The sequence below is a fragment of the Narcine bancroftii genome, chromosome 5 (genome assembly GCF_036971445.1).
Source record: "Narcine bancroftii isolate sNarBan1 chromosome 5, sNarBan1.hap1, whole genome shotgun sequence".
Classification (NCBI taxonomy): domain Eukaryota; kingdom Metazoa; phylum Chordata; class Chondrichthyes; order Torpediniformes; family Narcinidae; genus Narcine; species Narcine bancroftii.
The window spans coordinates 183,365,786-183,387,061 of NC_091473.1; the positions used below are offsets into that span (position 1 = coordinate 183,365,786).

General features: G+C 55.3%; 2 protein-coding genes and 1 long non-coding RNA gene across 3 annotated transcripts in view; 2 read left to right on the forward strand and 1 right to left on the reverse strand.

The window, feature by feature from the left end:
- The window catches only part of bcam (basal cell adhesion molecule (Lutheran blood group)), an 18,983-nt gene extending 18,796 nt beyond the window's left edge, over positions 1 to 187 (forward strand). Inside the window, exon 6 of the mRNA XM_069942427.1 lies at positions 159 to 187. Coding sequence (XP_069798528.1) covers positions 159 to 187 — 29 coding nt within the window. The remainder of the gene's footprint in view (positions 1 to 158) is intronic.
- A 1,105-nt stretch (positions 188 to 1,292) lies between these two features.
- LOC138764314 (uncharacterized) lies at positions 1,293 to 12,558 on the forward strand. The gene is made up of 3 exons (XR_011358099.1): positions 1,293 to 1,433; positions 2,466 to 2,580; positions 3,220 to 12,558. It is a non-coding gene; the product is annotated as an uncharacterized lncRNA (long non-coding RNA).
- A 4,504-nt stretch (positions 12,559 to 17,062) lies between these two features.
- LOC138764312 (trypsin-like) lies at positions 17,063 to 20,026 on the reverse strand. Its single transcript, XM_069940058.1, has 5 exons — positions 19,916 to 20,026; positions 19,379 to 19,538; positions 18,466 to 18,716; positions 17,737 to 17,873; positions 17,063 to 17,305 (listed from the first exon to the last, which is right to left on the reverse strand). The coding sequence occupies exons 1-5, from the start codon at positions 19,953 to 19,955 to the stop codon at positions 17,156 to 17,158; spliced, it is 738 nt and encodes a 245-aa protein (XP_069796159.1). The 5' UTR covers positions 19,956 to 20,026; the 3' UTR covers positions 17,063 to 17,155.
- Positions 20,027 to 21,276: the final 1,250 nt, after the last annotated feature.

Here is a 21,276-nt window from a genome sequence, read left to right on the forward strand (position 1 = left end):
TAGTGACTGTCCTAAGAGACCCACAGCATCCCCCCAGGCCCCTCCTCAGTAATCCCACTGTGATGTCAGCCAATGTTCTCTATCCACTTTTATCCCAATCACTCTGTAGCCCCCTCAGGTCCCCTAATCCTCCTCCCTGTCTCTGTAATCCCCTCCAGTCCCCGAACCGCCTCCCTGTCCTCTGTAACCCCCTCCGGTAAAGTAACCTCCCTCCCTGTCTCGGGAATCCCCTCTGGTCCTCTAAACACTCCCTGTCTCTGTAACCCCCTCTGGTCCCCTAACCCCCCCCCCCCACCTCCCTGTCTCTGTAACCCACTCCAGTCCTCTAACCCCCTCCCTGTCTCTGTCGCCCATTTAACCATACAACCATTGACAGAGCAGAAACAGGCCATGTCGGCCTTTCGAGTCTGCACCAGTTCACTGAACAACTCCACTAGCTCAAACCTCTCTCTGCCAATAACCCTCCAACCTCCTCACCTCCATGTACACATTCAACCTTCTCTTAAATGACAGAAGGGACCCTGATGCAACCATCTCATTCAGAAGTTCATTCCATTGTGGCACCACTCGCTGAGTGAAAAGCAACCTCTAATATTTCTCCTAAAGTTTTTCCCCCTTACCCTTAACTCGTGGCCTCTTGTTCCAGTCTCCCCTGCCCTCAGGGGAATGAGTCTGTTTATGTCTAGTCTATCTATTCTTTACATAATTTTAAATACCTCTATCAAGTCCCCTCTCAGTCATCTACATTCCAATGAATAAAGTCCAGTCTCCTTAATCTCTCCCTGTAATCCAGATGCTGTAAGACGGGCAACATCCTTGTAAACCTCTCTACACCCTCTCCACCTTATCTATATCCTTCCTATAATTTGGAGACCAGAACTAAGCACAGTACTCCAAACCTGGCCTCATCAATGCCTTAAACAGCTGCAAGCATCACCTTCCAGCTCCTTCCGGTCTCCTACACCCCTCCCTGTCTCTGTAATCCTCTCCGGTCTCCTACACCCCTCCCTGTCTCTGTAACCCTTTCCAATCCCCTACACCCTTCCCTGTCTCTGTGACCCCCACCAGTCCCCTCCACCTCTCCCTGCCTCTGTAACCCCCTCCTGTCCCCTACACCCCTCCAGTCTCTGTAATGCCTTCCGGTCCCCTCCACCCCCTCCCTGTCTTGTTCACCCTCTCCTGTTCCAGACCCACCATGTGATCCGCAATATCTCTCTCTTTCTTCCCCCTCTCTCTCCCCATTCCCCACCTCTCCCTCCCTGATCTCTGACCATGTACTGCTCCACAGGGACAGAAGAGGAGACAGGAAGTGTAGCACTGGTGGTGATCGCGGCTGTGGGCGGCGTCCTCGTTCTCCTCCTGCTCATCTCCATCCTGGATCTGCCTCTGCCGGAGGGGCAAATGTGGCCATGGAAATCCGATGAGAAGGATTTGTGAGTACACCTTGCAGATGGGAATTCCTGTGGGACTGGGGAATGCAAAGGGAGAGGGCTTGGTGGAGGAGAGAGGGAAAGGGGAAAGGAGGGTAGAGCAGGATGGGAGGGGGGAGGGGAGAGCAGGGGAGTGGAGGGGAGAGGGGAGGGGTTGAGCAGGAGGGGAGGGAGAGGGAGAGGGGGAGGAGAGAAGCAGAAGGGGAGGGGAGAGCAGAAGAGGAGAGGGGAGAGGAGGGAAGGGGGAGGGAAGAAAAAGGCGAGGAGGAGGAGGAGGGGTGGGGAAAGGTGGCAGGGAGGGGAGGGGAGAGAGGAGGGAAGGAGAAGAGAGGAGTGGAAGGAGGAGGAGTGAAGTGGAGGGGAGAGAAAGAAGGGGTGATTGTGGAAGGGGATTTAGAGAAGGGAGATAGAAAAAGGAGAGAAGGTGAGAGAAAGGGGAAGAAAGGAGGAGGAGAGAGAGGAGTGGGAAAGAAGAAAAGGGGATGGAGTAACAGAGGGAGAAGAGAGAGAGGGAAGGGGCAAGAGAGAGAAAAGAGAGAGAGGGAAGAATTCAGAGAGGGAAGGCGAGAGAGGAGAGAACAACATACAATGGCTGGAGTTCTGCTTTCATGGGCTACAGCAGGAATACCACGTGTACATGGGCCACAACATGTTCTGCATACCATACTATAGAAAGGACTGAACTGCACTGGAGAGTGTGTAGAGCAACATGTGCCCCCAGGGAGGGTGACGTACGTGATGTGCATTTGGAAACGCGGGCCCCAGTCTGGGCTGATGGACATAGTGTAAGGTTGGGAACGCAAACCCCATGAACGCATGGTGCATTTGGAACCACGAGGCAATACATAATCATCAATTTATGCAGGGCAGGGTTGGGGAAGCGAAGTGCTCCCCCCACCCCCAAAAAGCGCAAGGTGTTTGGAAACCAGATGCGATTGGGACACGCAAGCCTCAGGTGGGGAAGTCCTGCGTAGAGGGAAGACCATGGAGGGCGCAGTAAGTCCGACCAATCCCAAGACTCCTTCCCATTTCCAGAGTTTGCACAGAGGTCAGAAACGATGACATCGTGGTGGAAATGAGGACTGGCCAAGCACCGGAGACCTCAGGGCTCCTGAGAACAAATGCAGAGAAGAGGCCGGCGCTAGATCAGGTGAGATTGCATGCACGCAAGGGTCAGCCCCACGCAGGATCTGGACGGAGCCCCCCCAACTTCCCAGGACCTGTCCCACCCGATCCCGTCCCACCTGCTCTATTCCAGTAGCACCACCTTTCCAGATTGGAGGCCTCCCCTCTGGATCAGAGGCCTACCCCCTGATTGGAGACCACTCGCTGGTTCAGAGACCTTCACTCCCCCACTGCCAAGACCAGAGACCTGTCTCTGGTCTCCATCCTGGAGACCTGTCTCTGGTTTCCATCCTGGAGACCTGCCTCTGGTCTTCATCCTGGAGACCAGTCCTGGATTACGTAGACTGCTCAGGCACCAGGACCACTGAGTCCTGTACGACACCACTGCAGCATATCCAGGATCACCAAGAACTCTGCAGGATACCTGGGAGTTCTCGAGGAGCACGGAAAACTCTCTTGGATCACGGAGGCCTGATCTGGACCACACTCTCCCAGTCCAGAGACCACTCCCACACAAGTCCCACACGTGTGATCGTCTCCGGTCGGGACCCGGACCCAGCCATGCTCGTGTCCCAGGCCTAGATCCTCTCCCAGACTTGTTCATAGAGAACCATATATCGAGAGGGTCTGCGGCCCTGCCTAACCATGTCTCTCCATCTCCCAGCGCTAGGTCGGGAACAGCTGATTGGCATCAGGAGCAGGACGGAGAAGGAGGGGAAGGAAGTCCGGTCAATTCTCCTCCCCCCAACACCCCGAGACAGACCCTTCACTTTGCTGACACCCTCTTCAGACAGCGAGTGATTCATGGATCTTGTACAACGAACTCTGCCCCTTCCTCTATCACTATCAGCTCACTCCATAGGGCCTGAAGACAGGTCACTGTTGTCAGGGAAAGAGATACGCTACATTACCACCAGATCACAAGGTTATCTCAATCTCTGGCCACCGAAAAATATCCCATTAGCTTCTCACAATGCCCTGGGAGTGTGGAATGGGATGGCATGGAGGGAGCTTCACTCTGTGTCTGACTCCGGTAGTGTGTGATGGAGAGTGCAAATGGAACTTCACTTTGTGTCAGACCCTGGGAGTGTATGACGAGACAGTGCGGAGGGAGGTTCACTCTGTGTCCGACCACAGGAGTGTGGGATGGGACGGTACGGAGGGAGCTTCACTCTGTGCTTGACCTCGGGAGTGTGTGATGGGACGGTGCGAAGGGAGCTTCACTCTGTGTCTGACCCCGGTAGTGTGTGATGGAGAGTGCAAATGGAACTTCACTCTGTGTTGGATCCCGGGAGTGTGTGATGGGACATTGCAGAGGGAACTTCACTCTGTCTAACCCAAACAGTGTGTGATGGGACTGTGTGGAGGGAGTTTCATTCTGTGACAGTCTCCGGGAGTGTGTGATGGGACGATTTATTGGAAGCTTTATGCTATGTCTGACCACAGGAGTGTGTGATGGGACCATGCGGAGGGACCTTTACTCTGTGTCTGACCCCAGGATAGTGTGATGGGATGGTGTGCAGAGAGCTTCGCTCCATGTCTGGCCTCAGGAGTGTGTGATGGGACGGTGCAGATGGAGATTCACTCTGTGTCTGACCCCGGGAGTGTGTGATGGGATGGTGCGGAGGGAGCTTTCTTCTGTGTCTGACTTTGGGAGAGTGTGATGGGACGGTGCAGAGGGATCTTCACTCTGTGTCTGACCCCGAGAGTGTGTGATGAGACAGTAAAGAGGGAGCTTCCCTCTGTGTCTGAACCCAAGAGTGTGTGACGGGACGGTGCGGATGGAGATTCCTCTGTTTCTGACCCCGGGAGTGTGTGATAGGATGGGGCGGAGGGAGCTTCACTCTGTGTCTGACTTTGAGACAGTGTGATGGGACGGTGCGGAGGGAGCTTCTCTCTGTCTCGACTTCAGGAGTGTGTGATGGGATGTTGTGGTTGGAGCCCCCCTCTGTGACTGACCTCAGGAGTGTGTGATGGGACAGTTGAAAGGGAGTTTCATCTGACCCCAGGGGAGTGTGATCGGTTGGTCCAGAGAGTGTGACTGAAACTGGGAGATTCCTGAAGGCTCAGTGTGGATGGAGGTTAAATCTGTATCTGACTCTGGGAGTGTGAATTCAAACATTTTGGAGGAAGGTTCACTGTGTGTGACCTCAGTTGCATTTGATGGGATGGTGTAGAAGGAGCTTTGCTCTGGGTCTGACCCCTGGAGTGTGTGAAGGGGCAGTGCAAAGGGATCTACACTCTGTGTCTGAACCCAAGAGTGTGTGACGGGACGATGCGCAGGGAGCTTCACTCTGTGTCTGACCCTCGGGAGTGTGTGAAGAGACAATTTATTGGAATCTTTATGCTGTGCCTGACCGCAGGAGTGTGTGATTGGATGGTGGAGAGGGAGCTTCTCTTTGTTTTTGACCCCAGGATTGTGCGATGGATGGTGCGGATGAAGCTTCCCTCTGTGTCTAACGCTGGGAGTGTGTGATGTGACAGCGCAGAGAGAGCTTCACTCTGTGTCTGTCCCTGGGATTGTGTGATGGGACGGTGCAGAGTGAGCTTCACTCTGGGACTGATCCCGGGTGTGTGTGATGGGACGGTGTGGAGGGAGCTTCACTCTCTGTCAGACTCCGGGAGTGTGTGACGGTATAATGCGGAGGGAACTTCACTTGGTGTCTGACCCTGGCAGTGTGTGAAGGGATGATGTATTAGACAATAGACAATAGGAGCTGGAGTAGGCCCTTCGGCCCATCAAGCCAGCACCGCCATTTTACAGATCATGGCTGATCACTACCATCAGTACCCCTTTCCAGCCTTATCCCCATAACCCTTAACTCCTTTGCCCACTAGAGTCTTATCTAACTCTCTTTTGAACATAATCAGCGAATCTGCCTCTACCACCTTCTGTGGCAGAGCATTCCACAGATTCACACTTCTCTGGGTAAAAAAAATCTTTATGCTGTGTCTGACCACAGGAGGGTGCAATGGGATGTTGTGGACGAAGCTTCACTCTGTATCTGACTCTGGGAGTGTGTGATGGGACAGTGCAGAGGGAGCTTCACTCTGCGTCTGACCACAGGAATGTGTAATGGGACAGTGAAGAGAGAACTTCACTCTATGTCTGGCCCTGGAAGTATATGACGAGTCAGTATGGAGGGAACTTCACTCTGTGTATTACCCCGAGTGTGTGATGGGACAGTGTGGAGAGAGCTTCACTCTGTGACTGACCCCGGAAGTGTGTGATAGGATGGTGAGAAGGGAACTTCCCTCTGTATCTGAACCCAAGAGTGTGTGACGGATCAGATCAGAGGGATCTTCACTCTGTGTTGACCCCGGGAAGGTGTGAAGAGCCAGTGGAGAGGGAGCTTCACTCTGTGTCTGACACCAGTCGTGTGTGATGGGACAGTGTGGAGGGAGCTTCACTCAGGATCTGACTCCAGGTGTGTTTGTTGGGACGGTGTGGAGGGAGATTACCTCTGGGTCTGACCCTGGGGGTGCGTGATGGGACAGTGCAGAGGAAGCTTCACTCAGAATCTGACTCAAGGAGTGTTTGATGGGACGGAGCAGAGGGAGATTACCTCTGGGTCTGACATCAGGATTATGTGATGGGACGGAGCGGAGGGAGATTCCCTCTGGGTCCCACATCAGGAGTGTGTGATGGGATGATGCGGAGAAAGCTTAACTCTGCGTCTGACTTCAGGAGTGTGTGATGTGTCGGTGCGGAGAGAGGTTCATTCTGTGTCTGACCCTGGGAGTGTTTTATGCGACGGTGCGGAGGGAGCTTCACTATGTGTCTGTCCCCGAGAGTGTGTGACAGAATGGTCCGGACGGAGATTATCTCTGTTCTGAACTCAAGAGTCTGTGACGGGACAGCGGGGTGGGAGCTTTACTCTGTGTCTGACCCCTGGAGTGTGAGATGGGACTGTGCGAAGGGAGCTTCACTCTGCGTCTGACCCCGGGAGTGTGTGAAGAGACGACTCATTGGAATCTTTACGCTGTGTGATGGGACAGTGCAGATGGAGCTTCATTCTGTTTCTGAACCCAAGATTATGTGACAGGACAGTGCGGAGGGAGCTTCACTTTGTCTCTGACCGCAGGATTGTGTGACGGGACAGTGCGGAGGGAGGTTCACTATATGTCTGACCCCGGGAGTGTCTCATGGAACTGAGCGGAGGGAGCTTCACTCTGTGTCTGACCCCGGGAGTGTGTGATGGAACAGTGCTGAGGGAGCTTCACTCTGTGTCTGACCCCGGGAGTGTGTGATGGAACAGTGCTGAGGGAGCTTCACTCTGTGTCTGACCCTCGGGAGTGTGTGAAGAGACGACTCATTGGAATCTTTACGCTGTGTGATGGGACAGTGCAGATGGAGCTTCATTCTGTTTCTGAACCCAAGAGTATGTGACAGGACAGTGCGGAGGGAGCTTCACTTTGTCTCTGACCGCAGGATTGTGTGACGGGACAGTGCGGAGGGAAGTTCACTATATGTCTGACCCCGGGAGTGTCTCATGGAACTGAGCGGAGGGAGCTTCACTCTGTGTCTGACCCCGGGAGTGTGTGATGGAACAGTGCTGAGGGAGCTTCACTCTGTGTCTGATCCTGGCGGTGCGTGACGGGACAGTGCAGAGGAAGCTTCACTCAGGATCTGACTCCGGGAGTGTATGATGGGACGGAGTGGAGGGAGATTACCTCTGGGTCTGACCTCGGGAGTGTCTCATGGAACTGAGCGGAGGGAGCTTCACTCTGTGTCTGACCCCATGAGTGTGTGATGGGACGATGCGCAGTGAGCTTCACTCTGTGTCTGACCCTCGGGAGTGTGTGACGGGCTGGTGCAGAGGGAGTTTCACTCTGTGTCTGATCCCGGGGGTGTGTGATGAGATAGTGCGGAGGGAGCTTCCATCTGTGTCTGAACCCAAGAGTGTGAGATGGGACGGTGCGGAGGGAGCTTCACTCTGCATCTGAGCCCGTGAGTGTGTGATGGGATGTTGCGGAGGGAGCTTCGCTCTGCATCTGACCTCGGGAGTGTGTGATGGAATGGTGCAGATGGAGCTTCACTCTGTGTCTGATCCTGGCGGTGCGTGACGGGACAGTGCAGAGGAAGCTTCACTCAGGATCTGACTCCGGGAGTGTATGATGGGACGGAGTGGAGGGAGATTCCTTCTGGGTCCGACATCAGGAGTGTGTGATGGGATGTTGCGGAGGGAGCTTCGCTCTACGTCTGACATCGGGAATGTGTGATGGGATGTTGCGGAAGGAGCTTCGCTCTGCGTCTGACCTCGGGAGTGTGTGATGGGATGGTGCGGAGGGAGCTTCACTTTGCGTCTGACCCCACGAGTGTGTGATGTGTCACTGCGTTGGGAGCTTCACTCTGGGTCTGACCCCACGAGTGTTTGATGGGACGGTGTGGAGGGAGCTTCACCCTGCGTCTGACCCCGGGAGTGTGTGATGAGTCAATGCAGAGGGAACTTCACACTGCTCTGACCCTGGGAGTGTGTGATGGGACGGTGCAGAGGGAACTTCACTCGGTGACTGACCCTGGGAGTGTTTTATGCGACGGTGCGGAGGGAGCTTCACTATGTGTCTGTCCCCGAGAGTGTGTGACGGAATGGTCCGGACGGAGATTATCTCTGGTCTGAACTCGAGCGTCTGTGTCAGGACAGTGGGGTGGGAGCTTTACTCTGTGTCTGACCCCCGGAGTGTGAGATGGGACTGTGCGAAGGGAGCTTCACTCTACGTGTGACCCTGGGAGTGTGTGATAGGATGGTGAGAAGGGAACTTACCTCTGTATCTGAACCCAAGAGTGTGTGATGGATCAGAGTGGAAGGATCTTCACTCTCTGTTGACCCCAGGGGTGTGTGACGAGCCAGTGGAGGAAGCTTCACTCTGTGTCTGACACCAGTTGTGTGTGATGGGTCAGTGTGGTGGGAGCTTCACTCTGCGTCTGACCCCTGGAGTGTGAGATGGGATGGTGCGGAGGGAGCTTCACTCTTTGTCTGTCCCCTAGAGTGTGTGACAGAACGATGTGGAGGGAGCTTCACTCTGCGTCTGACCCCGGAAGTGTGTGACGGGACGGGGCGGAGGGAGCTTCTCTCTGTGTCTGACCTTGGGGGTGTGTGACGGGACAGTGCAGAGGGAGCTTCACTTAGAATCTGACTCCGGGTGTGTTTGATGGGACAGTGTGGAGGGAGATTACCTCTGGGTCTGACCCCGGGAGTATGTGATGGGACGGTCCAGTGGGAGATTCCCTCTGTGTCTGAACCCAAGAATGTGTGACGGAACGGTGCGCAGGGAGCTTCACTCTGCGTCTGACCCCAGGAGTGTGTGACAGGATGGTGGGTGCTTCACTCTGTTTCTGACCCTGGGGGTGCGTGACAGGACAGTGCAGAGGAAGCTTCACTCATGATCTGACTCTGGGAGTGTTTGATGGGACGGAGTGGAGGGAGATTACCTCTGGGTCCGACATCAGGAGTGTGTGATGGGACGATGCAGAGAAAGCTTCACTCTGCGTCTGACTTCGGGAGTGTGTGATGTGTCGGTGTGGAGGGAGCTTCACTCTCTATCTGATCCTGGGATTGTGTAACGGTACGGTGCGGAGGGAGCTTCACTCTGCATCTGAGCCCGGGAGTGTGTGATGGGATGTTGCAGAGGGAGCTTCGCTCTGCGTCTGACCTCGGGAGTGTGTGATGGGATGGTGCGGAGGGAGCTTCACTTTGCGTCTGTCCCCGAGAGTGTGTGACGGAATGGTCCGGACGAGATTATCTCTGCTCTGAACTCGAGAGTCTGTGACGGGACAGCGGGGTGGGAGCTTTACTCTGTGTTTGACCCCGGGAGTGAGTGATGGGTCAGTGCGGAGGGAGCTTATCTCTGCGTCTGACCACGGGAGTGTGTGATGGGTCGGTGCAGAGGGAGCTTCCCTCAGTGCCTGACCCCGGGAGTGTGTGATGGGTCGGTGCAGAGGGAGCTTCACTCTGTGTCTAAACCCAAGAGTGTGTGAAGGGACGTTGCAGAAGTAGCTTCACTCTGGGTCTAACCATGGGAGTGTGTGATGGGACAATGCGGAGTTAGCTTCACTCTTTGTCTGACCCCAGCAGTGTGTGTCGTGGCGGTGCAGAGTGAGCTTCACTCTGGGACTGACCCTGGGAGTGGGTGATGGGACGCTGCGGAGGGAGCTTCACTCTGCGTCTGACCCCGGGAGTGTGTGATGCAAAGTAGTGTATGGAGCTTCACTCTGTGTCTGACCTTTGGAGTGTGTGATGTGTCAGTGCGGAGGGAACTTCACTCTGCTCTGACCCCAGGAGTATGTGATGGGACGGAGCAGAGGGTGGTTCCCTCTGGGTCCGACATCAGGAGTGTGTGATGGGACGATGCAGAGAAAGCTTCATTCTGCGTCTGACTTCGGGAGTGTGTGATGTGTTGGTGCGGAGGGAGCTTCACTCTGTGTCTGATCCCGGGAGTGTGTGATGGGATGTTGCAGAGGGACCTTCACTCTGCGCCTGACCCCGAGAGTGTGTGCTGGGTCGGTGCGGAGCAAGCTTCCCTCTGTGTCTGAACCCATGATTGTGTGAAGCAACGTTGCAGAGGGAGTTTCACTCTGTGTCTGACCCCAGGAGTGTGTGATGCAACATAGTGGATGGAGCTTCACTCTGTGTCTGACCCTCGGGAGTGTGTGATTGGACAATGCGGAGGGAGCTTTACTCTTTGTCTGACCCCAGGAATGTGTGACGTGTGGGTGCGGAGGGAGCTTCACTCTGTGTCTGACCCTCGGGAGTGTGTGATTGGACAATGCGGAGGGAGCTTCACTCTTTGTCTGACCCTGGGAAAGTGTGACGTGAGGGTGCTGAATGAGCTTCACTCTGGGACTGACCCCGAGAGTGAGTGATGGGACGGTGCAGAGGGAGCATCACTTATTTCCTGACCCCTCGAGTGTGTGATGGGATGGTGCGGAGGGAGCTTCACTCTGTGTCTGACCCTGGGAGTATTTGATCGACGGAGCGGAGGGAGCTTCACTCTGAGTCTAACCTCGGGAGTGTGTGATGTGTCAGTGTGGAGGGAGCTTCACTTTTTGTCTGTCCCCTAGAATCTGTGACAGAACGGTGTGGAGGGAGCTTCACTCTGCTCTGACGCCCAGAGTGTGCGATGGGACATTATGGTGGGAGCTTCATTCTGTGTCTGACCACGGGAGTGTGGGTATTGGAAGGTGCGGAGGGAGCTTCACTCTGTGTCTGACCGTGGGTGTATTTGATGCGACAGAGCAGAGGGAGCTTCACTCTTTGTCTGTCCCCTAGAGTCTGTGACGGAACGGTGTGGAGGGAGCTTCACTCTGCGTCTTACCCTGAGAGTGTGTGATGTGTCAGTGCGGAGGGAACTTCACTCTGCTCTGATCCTGGGAGTGTGTGATGGGACGGTGTAGAGGGAGCTTCACTCTGTTTCTTACCCTGGGAGTGTTTTATGCGATGATGTGGAGGGAACTTCACTCTGTGCCTGTCCTGTCGAGTGTGTGATGGGACGGTGTGGAGGGAGCTTCAGTTTGCATCTGACCCCGTGAGTGTGTGATGTGTCAGTGCATAGGGTGCTTCACTCTACTCTGTCCCCGGTAATGTGTGATGGGACGGTGTAGATGGAGCTTCACTCTGTGATGACCCTGGGAGTGTTTTATGCGACGGTGCGGAGGGAGCTTCACTATGTGTCTATCCCCTAGAGTGTGTGACTGAACAGTGTGGAGGGAACTTCACTTTGCATCTGACTTTGGGAGTGTGTGATGTGTTGGTGCAGTGGGCGTTTCACTCTGTGTCTGACCCTGGGAGTATTTGATGCGACGGAGCAGAGGGAGCTTCACTCTGTGTCTGATCCTGGGAATGTGTGATTGGATGGTGCGGAGGGAGTTTCACTCTGCATCTGAGCCCGGGAGTGTGTGATGGGATGTTGCGGAGGGAGCTTCACTCTGCGTCTGACCTCGGGAGTGTGTTATTTTACGGTGCAGAGGGAGCTTCACTCTGGAACTGACCCTGGGAGTGGTTGACGGGATGTGGTGGAGGGAGCTTCACTCTACTCTGACACCGGAAATGTGTGATGGGACGGTGTAGATGGAGCTTCACTCTCTGTCTGTCCCCTAGAGTGTGTGATGGGATGGTGCGGAGGGAGCTTCACTCTGCGTCTGACCCCGGGAGTGTGTTTTGTGTCAGTGTGGAGGGAACTTCACTTTGCGTCTGACTTTGGGAGTGTGTGATGTGTCGGTGCGGTGGGCGTTTCACTCTGTATCTGACCCTGGGAGTATTTGATGCGACGGAGCGGAGGGAGCTTCACTCTGCATCTGAGCCCGGGAGTGTGTGATGTGTCAGTGCAGAGGGAGCTTCACTCTGTGTCTGACCGTGGGAGTGTTTGATGCGACGGAGCGGAGGGAGCTTCACTCTTTGTCTGTCCCCTACAGTGTGTGACAGAACGGTGTGGAGGGAGCTTCACTCTGCTCCTGTCCCAGGGAGTGGGTGATGGAATGGTGCCTAGGGAGCTTCACTCTGGGTCTGACCCCGGTAGTGTGTTATTTTACGGTGCAGAGGGAGCTTCACTCTGGAACAAACCCTGGGATTGGTTGTTGAGATGTGGTGAAGGGAGCCTCACTCTGTGTCTGTCCCAGGGAGTGGGTGATGGAATCGTGCAGAGGGAGCTTCACCCTGGGAGTGTGTAATTAGACAGCGTGGCGGGAGATTCCCTCTGGATCCAACCCCAAGAATGTGTGATGGGACACTGCAGAGATAGCTTCACTCTGTGTCTGAACCCGGGAATGTGTGATGGGACGTTTCGGAGGGAGCTTCACTCTGTGTCTGACCCCTCAAATGTGTGATGGGACAGTGCGGACGGAGCTTCACTCTGTGTATGATCCCCAGCAAGTGTGTGACACCATTTCCCACTTTTCATTGTGTAACGGTTTCCAAAATCCGCTGCCCCTGCTCCGTGTTCGTGGACAAACCTGCTGATTTTGGGGACTGTTTTCCATTTTGTCAATTTGAATTCCTGCTGACTATTTTCTGAGTGTTTGCCTTTATTTTGTTGTGTCAGGACATGGGAAGTGTTTGGACCAACACTGCCCCCATGAGTGTACCATGTTGAAATCCTGCCCCCTTTCACTATTGGAGGCATCCCTGCAGGGATTCCAGGGATTGTCCCTCCAGATGTCTTGGGTCATCACCAAATTGGTCCATACCAGCACCAATCAGAGCACCTTTGTCTTAATTAGTTGGCTTGGTCCAATCATGTTTTTACTTTATTTCAAGGTGCTGAGATCCGATCAGTGCTGCTTGTTCTTTCTTTCTACCTCTCCTCTCCACAAACTTCTACTGGCCCCTTTCCTCATCAACTGAACCCTTGGTCATTGCAGTCGAGAAAAAGGCCCTTCGGCACATCTAGTCTGCTGAATTATTACAATGCGTTGTCCCACTGACCTACGCTCAGTCCGTATCCCTCCATACCCATGCATGTACAAGTCCAAATTCTTCTTAAATTTTAAAATTGAGCCCACATTCAGCACCTCAGCGTGCTCCACGCTCTCTGTGTGAAGACGTTCCCCCTAAACTTCTCCCCTTTCACCCTTGACCCACGTCGTCGGTTTGTATCTCACCCACCCTCAGTGGGAAAAGCCGACCTACATTTACTCTGTCTCTCCCCCTCGTCATTTTAAATATCAAATCTCCCCTCATTCTTCTATGCTCCATGGAATAAAGTCTGAACCGGTTTAACCTTTCCCTGTAACTTGGTTCCTGAAGTCCGGGCAACATCCCAGTCAATCTTTTCTGCCTTCTTTCTATCTTATTGATACCTTTCCTGTAGTTTGTTGACCAAAACTGCACACAATTCTCCCAATTTGGCCTCACCAATGTCTTATACAACTTTACCATAACATCCCAACTCCTGGACTCAATACTCTGATTTATGAAGGCCAATGTGGCAAAAGCTCTTTGCAACCCTATCCACTTGTGACGCTTCTTTCCGGGAATTATGCATCTGTATTCCCATATCCCTCTGTTCTACCGAATTCCTCAGTGCCTGACCATTCACCGTGTACGTCCTTTCTTGGTTTGTCCATTTTTCAGCCCATTTTCCCAGCTGGTCCAGATCCCTCTACAAACTGAAAACTTTCGCTCTCCACAACCCGTCCAATCATAGTGTCATCTGAAAACTTTCTGATCCAAATTACCACATCATCAACCAGATCATTGATGTAGAGGACAAACATCAATGGTCCCAGGGTCCCAGCACCGATTCCTGAGGCAACACCACTTGTCACAGGCCTCCAGTCTGTGAAGCCTCATCCACCATCACACTCTGGCTTCTCCCATACAGACCACGTCAAATCCAGTTTCTACCTCACAATGAACCCTGACTTCTGAAATTTTATCCTGGCTGATTGCTGGTCCTGACCTCTGAAACCTGTCCACTTGACCAATACTGGCACCCTGACCTTGTAACCCCCTGACTTCTGAACCTTGCAGCTGGCCCAGTGCTGGCTACCAGCCTTGACCTTGATCCTGGCCAGTGATGGCTCCATGGTTTGTAGGCCCAGACCTCTGAATCTTGACCCATTGCTGGAGACACCCCCTCACCCCCCCCCCCCCCCACAGCCCCCTGCTCCCAGGACCCTGGGCGCCGTGCGTTTGCTGCACCCACCTGCAATTCTTGGGCAGATGGGAGTTGTGATGACACCTCGGTGCAAGGAGAAACTGTTCCCGACATGGACTGAGGCGAATCCCAATTCTTTCCCCTCCCCCCACCCCCCCCCGCCCACCTTTGGCTCCTCAAGGGATGGGAAGTGTGAGGGTCGCTTCAATGGAGACGGCGGCTCTGGCAACAGTCATTTGTCATGGCCATTGAGGAGGCTCGCACCCATGGGTGACGGAACGTCCGCAGGAAGCAGGGTGGCGGAGATGGCTGTAACAAACCCTGTCACTCCACGCGGACCCCACCCCTTCACTCCTCGCGGACCTCACCCCTTCCCCCTCACTCCTCGCAGACCCCACCCCTTCCCCCTCACTCCTCGCGGACCCCACCCCTTCCCCCCTCACTCCTCGCGGACCTCACCCCTTCCCTCCTCGCGGACCCCACCCCTTCCCCCCTCACTCCTCGCGGACCTCACCCCTTCCCCCCTCACTCCTCGCGGACCTCACCCCTTCCCCCCTCACTCCTCGCGGACCCCACCCCTTCCCCCTCACTCCTCGCGGACCCCACCCCTTCCCCTCACTCCTCGCGGACCCCACCCCTTCCCCCCTCACTCCTCGCGGACCCCACCCCTTCCCCCTCACTCCTCGCGGACCCCACCCCTTCCCCCCTCACTCCTCGCGGACCCCACCCCTTCCCCCCTCACTCCTCGCGGACCTCACCCCTTCCCCCCTCACTCCTCGCGGACCCCACCCCTTCCCCATTGAAGCATTTGGAGGGGCGCAATCTGCTGAGGGATGGACAGCCTGGCTTTGTCTGGGGAAGATTATCTGTCGTGAGCTGGACTGAATTCTTCGAGAACGCAACAAAGAAACACTGAAGGAGAGCAGAAGGAAAATGTCCTCCCGTCGTGGCCCGTCAGCGAGACCCGGGCACAGGCCGGGAGAATCCTTCGCCGAGCACCTTCACTCTGTCGGCATCGGGGATCTCCCAGAGGCCGGCCCCTTCACTTCTGTCCTCCCCCTGTGCTCACGCGTCTCTCCGTGGCCTCATGAACGACCACCCGTACTCTCCCTCGTTCTCCCCACCGTGTCCCCTCCCTCCACCTACTACCTCCTGCCCGTGGTGTCGCGCTGCTCCCCAACCATCTTGTTCGGACGCCCTGCCAACATTTGCCCACCCCCTTGATGAAGGCCTTGGGCCTGAAGCCTCGGTTCTGTTTCTTTATCTTTGCCCTATAAAGAGAACCGTTTGACCTCGAACCCCACGGCGCTGGAGAAACTCAGCAGGTCAAACGGTGAAGATACGGCACCGACGTTCCGGGCCTGCGCCCTTCGGCAGGGGACCACAAAATGTTGGCAGGCATCCGAAGAAAATGGTGGAGAGGTAGGGGGAGGAGCGCAGACCCACAGGCAAGAGGTAATAGATGGGGAGGGAGGAAGAGGGGAGAGGGAGGGAAGACCCCAGCGATCCTTTCGGCTGCTCTTATGGTCCTGAAGATCCATTTCTCTGCAACGCCGCCGGCCAGGACGCTCTCGCTGGAGCCCCTGTTGAAGGTTGACGTGGGGGTCGGGGGTCGCCCGCCTCAGTCTCGTCAGAAAGTGCAGTCGCTGGGGTGGAGAGCCGAAGGGAAGGGAGAGCGGGGAGTGGGCTGGCAGCTGCCGGAGGTCGATGTCAAGGCCATCCGGTTGGAGAGCGGAAAATCAAGCGTTGTTCTTCCGATTGACGGGCGGTCTTGGTGGGATCGTCCCTGAGGCTACGGCCAGACCAGTCGGCGCGAGAGCAGGGGTGGGGGGGGGGTGACAGAATTGAAGGGGCCGGCCACTGGGAGGTCCCTGTCACGGGTGCGGACGGAGGGAAAGGGGAACAGTGGGATCGCCGGGTGCCGTGGGTCACAGGTCAAGTGTTGCTTCACTTGCAAGGGCAGTTTGAGGCCTGGAACGGTGGTGAGGAAGGAGGGGGTGGGTGCAAGGGTGCCACCTCCTGCAGACACAGGGGTGTTTAGTAGGAAGATACATAACTGCATACGTTGACATTTTGCTCGTACTGCGATGACGGCCTCAAGCCCGAAACATCGGTTCTGTATCGTTAGCTTTCCTACATAAAGGACACTGACCTGCTGAGTTTCTCCAGTCTCATATTTTCAAGTCAACCGCGGGGTCTGCAAAGTTCTGGATGTTAATTTTGGAAGGGTGGGTGAGTCAGTCTGCGGATGGCGTAAAGGTGGGTGGAGTTGGATTGTCTGGAGCTTTGTTAGAAGGGGGACAGAGTGATGAAGAGCAGGGCAAAGATGGGTGTAGGAGACTGGGGGGGGGGGGGGGGGAGGGGGTGGTTTACAGAAATAGGGAGGGGTGTAGGTGACCGGAGACCAGAGGGAGTTACAGAGAACAGGGAGGGGTGGAGGGGGTTGAGTGAGCAGGTGTGCCAGGATTCCTATCTTGGAATGTTAACACCCAGTATGATGTGTGTGGGCTATATCAAAGGATGCAAAGACTCATGTCAGGGAAGTTACTTCCCCCCTCCCCTACAACGGCCGAGGTAAATATCTCCCACACAACCCACCCCTCCCTGTCTCTGTAACCCACCCCGCCTTGGGTCTGTAACCCTTTCAGGTCCCCTACACCCCTCCATGCCTCTATAACCCCCTCCAGTCTCCTACACCCATCCCTGTCTGTAACCCCCCCCTACGGTCCCTTAAATCCCTCCCCTCTCTAAACCCCTCCGGTCCCCGACAGCCCTCCCTGTCCCTCTAATCCCTTCCAGTCTGTTACGCCACTCCCTGTCTCTGTAGCCCCCTCCAGACCATAAAAGATCTCCAATTCTACCTTGTGGCCCATGGAATGACCGTCAGAGCTTAGAAAGAGGACGCCAAAGGATTTGGTGCATTGATTTTATTGATAAATTTTATGATGTACAGATTTTTGGAGCAGGCGATCTGCTGCTCGGAACTCGCCGCAGGGAGAGGGATTTCAGTTGTTCGCGATGACACTATTGATCCATTGTGTGTACTGGCAAACCTTGGTGTAGACACCAGGATAATCTCTCTCGGCACACCCATAGCCCCAGGAGACGATACCTTGGAGCACTCCGTTGCACACGACCGGTCCACCGGAATCACCCTGCAGGGGGGTGGAATTTGGGACACGGGATCCGTCAACAAGATGGAATTCCAACGGATCACGAAGGCTTCTTGATCTCAGACATTGGAACTGTCCGGATGAGCGGAATGTCCCGATCTGGATTCGTCCGGAGGTGACCGGGGAGGTGACGCGGAGGGGATGAAGGCGGAGCCATGGGAATCGGGGAACCATCCAAATGCCGGGATTGGAGGAGGGAGGAGAGGAGGGAATTACAGAGACGGGGAGGGGGGTTGGGAATTGGAGGGGACCGGAGGGGGGTTACAGAATCGGGAAGGGGTGCAGGAGACCGGTGGGGATTACGGATTCAGGGAGATGTGTAGGGGACCGGTGCGGGTTACAGAGACAGGGAGGGGTGGATAATGTGGATGGTATTTACCTCTGGGTCGGTGTAGGGGGTGGCAGTAACGTACCTGACATGAGTCTTTGCCTCCTTCGATGTAGCCCACACACATCATACTGGGTGTTATCATTCCCGGATAGGAATCCTGGCACACCTGCTCACTCAACACTGGAGCGTCTAAGCACTGCAGCCGTTCATTACTGATCGCTGGATCGGAGACAGGTTACAGGTCAGAGAGCATGCTTATTCACCCACACACATCACTCCACCCCTCAGATCGGACTCGCAGGGGATTGAGGGGCTAATCTGCCTCTCTCCAACCTGCTACTCAGGATCTGGAGTCCGTTTTGCCCCCCTGTCATCTGGACAGGAGGCCATTCTGCCCCTCTCTAACCTGCGATAGGGAGAGGAAGCCGCTCTCCCCTTCTCTGACCTGTCAGGAGGCCGTTCTGCCCATCTCCAACCTACTACACAGGGAGAGAAGGCCACTCTGCCCTTCTTCTATCTATTATGGAGAATGGCTCGTCTGCCATTCAGCAGCTTGTTTCGCAGGCACGGGATGAGGCCATGGCGCAACATCGTGGGCTGAAGGGCCTGTGCTGTGCGAGAATGTTCTATGCTCTCCCCTCCTCCCCCTTTCCCAAAAAGCCCCCCTCCCCGATCTCTTCTCCCTCTCCACCAACCCCTGCGACCCCCACTCCAGCCTCCAATCCCCTCTCCCCCTGCAGCTGCTCTCTCCCCCTCCCCCACCCCCCGCCACCACCCTCCACCTCCCTCGGTCAGACTGCCAGGGACTCACCCGAGTCTTTGGTCTCTCCCCAGCCAGAGATGAGACACATTTCGCCCTCGTAGGCACAGTCGACAGGCAGCGGGATGGCCATGACGTTGCGGTTGAGGGAAGCAGGTTTGGAGAGTTTGATCAGCATGATGTCATTGTCCAAGGTGTAGTAATTGTACCTGGGATGACGGATCACCTTCTCTGAATCAATAAATTGCTCGGTTCCTTCGTCCACCTTGATATTGTGTTCACCCAGACGAACCTGTAATTTGCTGTGGAGAGGTCGTAAAATTAGAGACAAGGAGGAGTATAGGGGACCGGAGAGGGTTACAGAGACGGGGAGGGGTGAAGGGGACTGAAAGGGATTACAGTGACGGGAGGGGTGTAAGGGACCAGAGGGGGTGACAGAGTCAGGAAGCGGTGTAGTGGACCGGAGGGAGTGACAGAGACAGGGAGGGGTGTAGGGGACTGGAGGGGTTTACAGAGACTGGGAAAGGTGTAGGGGACCGGAGGGGGTTTACAGAGACGGGGAGGGGAGTAGGAGACCGGAGATGTGTAGTGGGCTGGAGGGGGTTACAGAGACAGGGATGGGTGTCGGAGACCGGAGGGGTGTCGGAGACCGGAGGCGTGTTGGAGACCGGAGGGGTGTCGGAGACCGGAGGCGTGTTGGAGACCGGAGGGGTGTCGGAGACCGGAGGCGTGTCGGAGACCGGAGGCGTGTCGGAGACCGGAGGCGTGTTGGAGACCGGAGGCGTGTTGGAGACCGGAGGCGTGTTGGAGACCGGAGGCGTGTCGGAGACCGGAGGGTTTTCGGAGACAGGGAGCAGTGTAAGGGACCGGAGGCGGTGACAGACAGGGAGAGGTGTAGGGGACCGGAGGGGGTTACAGAGATGTGGAGGGGCAGCTCTCCAGCCCTCCCATTCTCAGTTCTTGCCTTTTGTAGCAGTGAGCGGCGGAGACCACCCAGTCTGTATTGATGAGGGAGCCCCCACACATATGGTAGCCTACGAAGAGGGAGACTATCCAGGGTGTAGAGTGCTGGGCACACTCATAGCCCCCCACAATCTTATCGTCATCGTTGGTGGGAGCCGCAACTGTGGGTAAGAGCACAGAGTTAGACCGGGGGGGAGAACAGGGTATCGGGTGGGAGAGGAGGGTGAGGAGGAGGAGGGAAAGGGAGTGAGTGGGAGGGGAGATCGGGGGAAAGCAGGGGATCAAGAGAGGAGATAAAAGAGTGGAGAGAGGAGGCAGAAAGGGGGAGTGAGAGAGGAAGGAAGTCTGGAAAGACAGGGGAAAGGGGGAGAAAGGGAAGAGGTGGGAGAGAGGGTTGAAAGAGTTGGAGGAGGACAACAGGTGTAGGAGAGAGTGAGGGAGAGAGAGAAAAGCGAGTGAGACAGAGGGAGAGAAGGAAGGGAACAATAGGCTTGGTTCGGGGATGGAGAGAGAGAGAGAGAGAGAGCTGTGACCTCACCGGCAATCCCCAGGAAGGCAAGGAGCAGAAGTGTCTTCATGGTGCGCCCTGTCTCGAGAGTGCAGACTCGTCAGCACTGGGGCCGATTTATACCCCCCTGGCTCTGCCCATTATCGCAGCCTCGGGCAGCCACAAGACCGGCCTGGCCTTGGACGGGGGCAGGCCAGCTGCTCGGTTCCCAGCCTCCATCCATCGCCCCTCAAGGACGTGGCTCCACACCAGAACAGGGCCAGGGGCATGCATCCCAGCGATTCATTTTGGCGGGGCTGGGGGGTGGAGGGGAGGTGAGCAAATTTAAATTCCTACACAAAGCATAGGTACAGATAAGGAACCGACGTTTTGGGCTTGAGCTCTTCATCCGGCTATGGACGCTGACCAGCTGAGTTTCTCCAGCATTGTGTGTGTTTTTACTTCAACCACAGTGTCTCCAGATTTCCGTTACTTCTATGATCACGAAATTTAAAATAAATTTTAAAGATCAAGGAAGGCAAAACAAGGCCGTGCCTGGGGTTCGTTGTCTATTCAGGAATCTGATGGGGGAGGGAAAGAAGCCGTCCTTGTGCCGCTGGGTCCTCATCTTCAGGCTCCTGGACTTCCTTCCCTATGGTAGCAGAGTGAAGAGGGTGTGGCCTGGTGGGGGGGTTTGGGAGTCCATGAGGATAGAGACTGCTTCCTTAAGACACTGCCTTGTGCCGATGTCCTCGACGTAGTGAAATCTGGTGCCTGGGATGGCGCAGGCCGGGTTCACAACCCTCTGTGGCCTTTGCCTGCTCTGTACATTGGCCCCTCTCTGGAGCGTAGAAGATTTGAGGGGAGATGGGACAAAGGCATTCAAAAATACTTGGGGGATCGAAAGAATAAATGTAAATTGCCTTTTTTCCACTGAGGGTGGGTGAGATACAAACCAGAGGACATGGGTTCAGGGTGAAAGGGGAGAAGTTTCAGGGGAATTTCTTCACACAGAGATCAGTGAGAGTGTGGAACAGCTGAAGTGGTGAATGCAGACTTGATTTTAACAGGTGAATTTCCACAGGTACCTGGATGGGAGAGTCATGGAAGGCTACAGATTGGACAATGGGACAAGGCAGGAATATAGTTTAGCACAGATTGTTTCCTTGCTGTAATGTTCCACAGTTCTAAGTTGTGCCCACTTGTCCTGGACTCCCAGACAATGGGGAAATGTCCTGGGCTCATTGACTCTGTCCAGGCCTCTCGGCATTCGAAACGCCTCAATGAGTTCCCTCATCCTCTGTAACCCCAAGAGCCAACTATTGTTCCTCATATACTAACCCGTTCGAGTAAATCTTCTCTGAACCCTCTCCAATGCCAGCCCATCCTTCCTCAAACATGACGCCCAAACC

Bases quoted from the DNA above. Each gene is read 5' to 3' on its own strand.
- LOC138764312 (XM_069940058.1), bottom strand. From the start codon at position 19,955: ATGAAGACACTTCTGCTCCTTGCCTTCCTGGGGATTGCCG. The intron at 19,539-19,915 runs GTGAGGTCACAG...TCTTACCCACAG, and splicing joins TGCCTTCCTGGGGATTGCCG to TTGCGGCTCCCACCAACGAT. The intron at 18,717-19,378 runs GCAAGAACTGAG...ACCTCTCCACAG, and splicing joins GCCGCTCACTGCTACAAAAG to CAAATTACAGGTTCGTCTGG.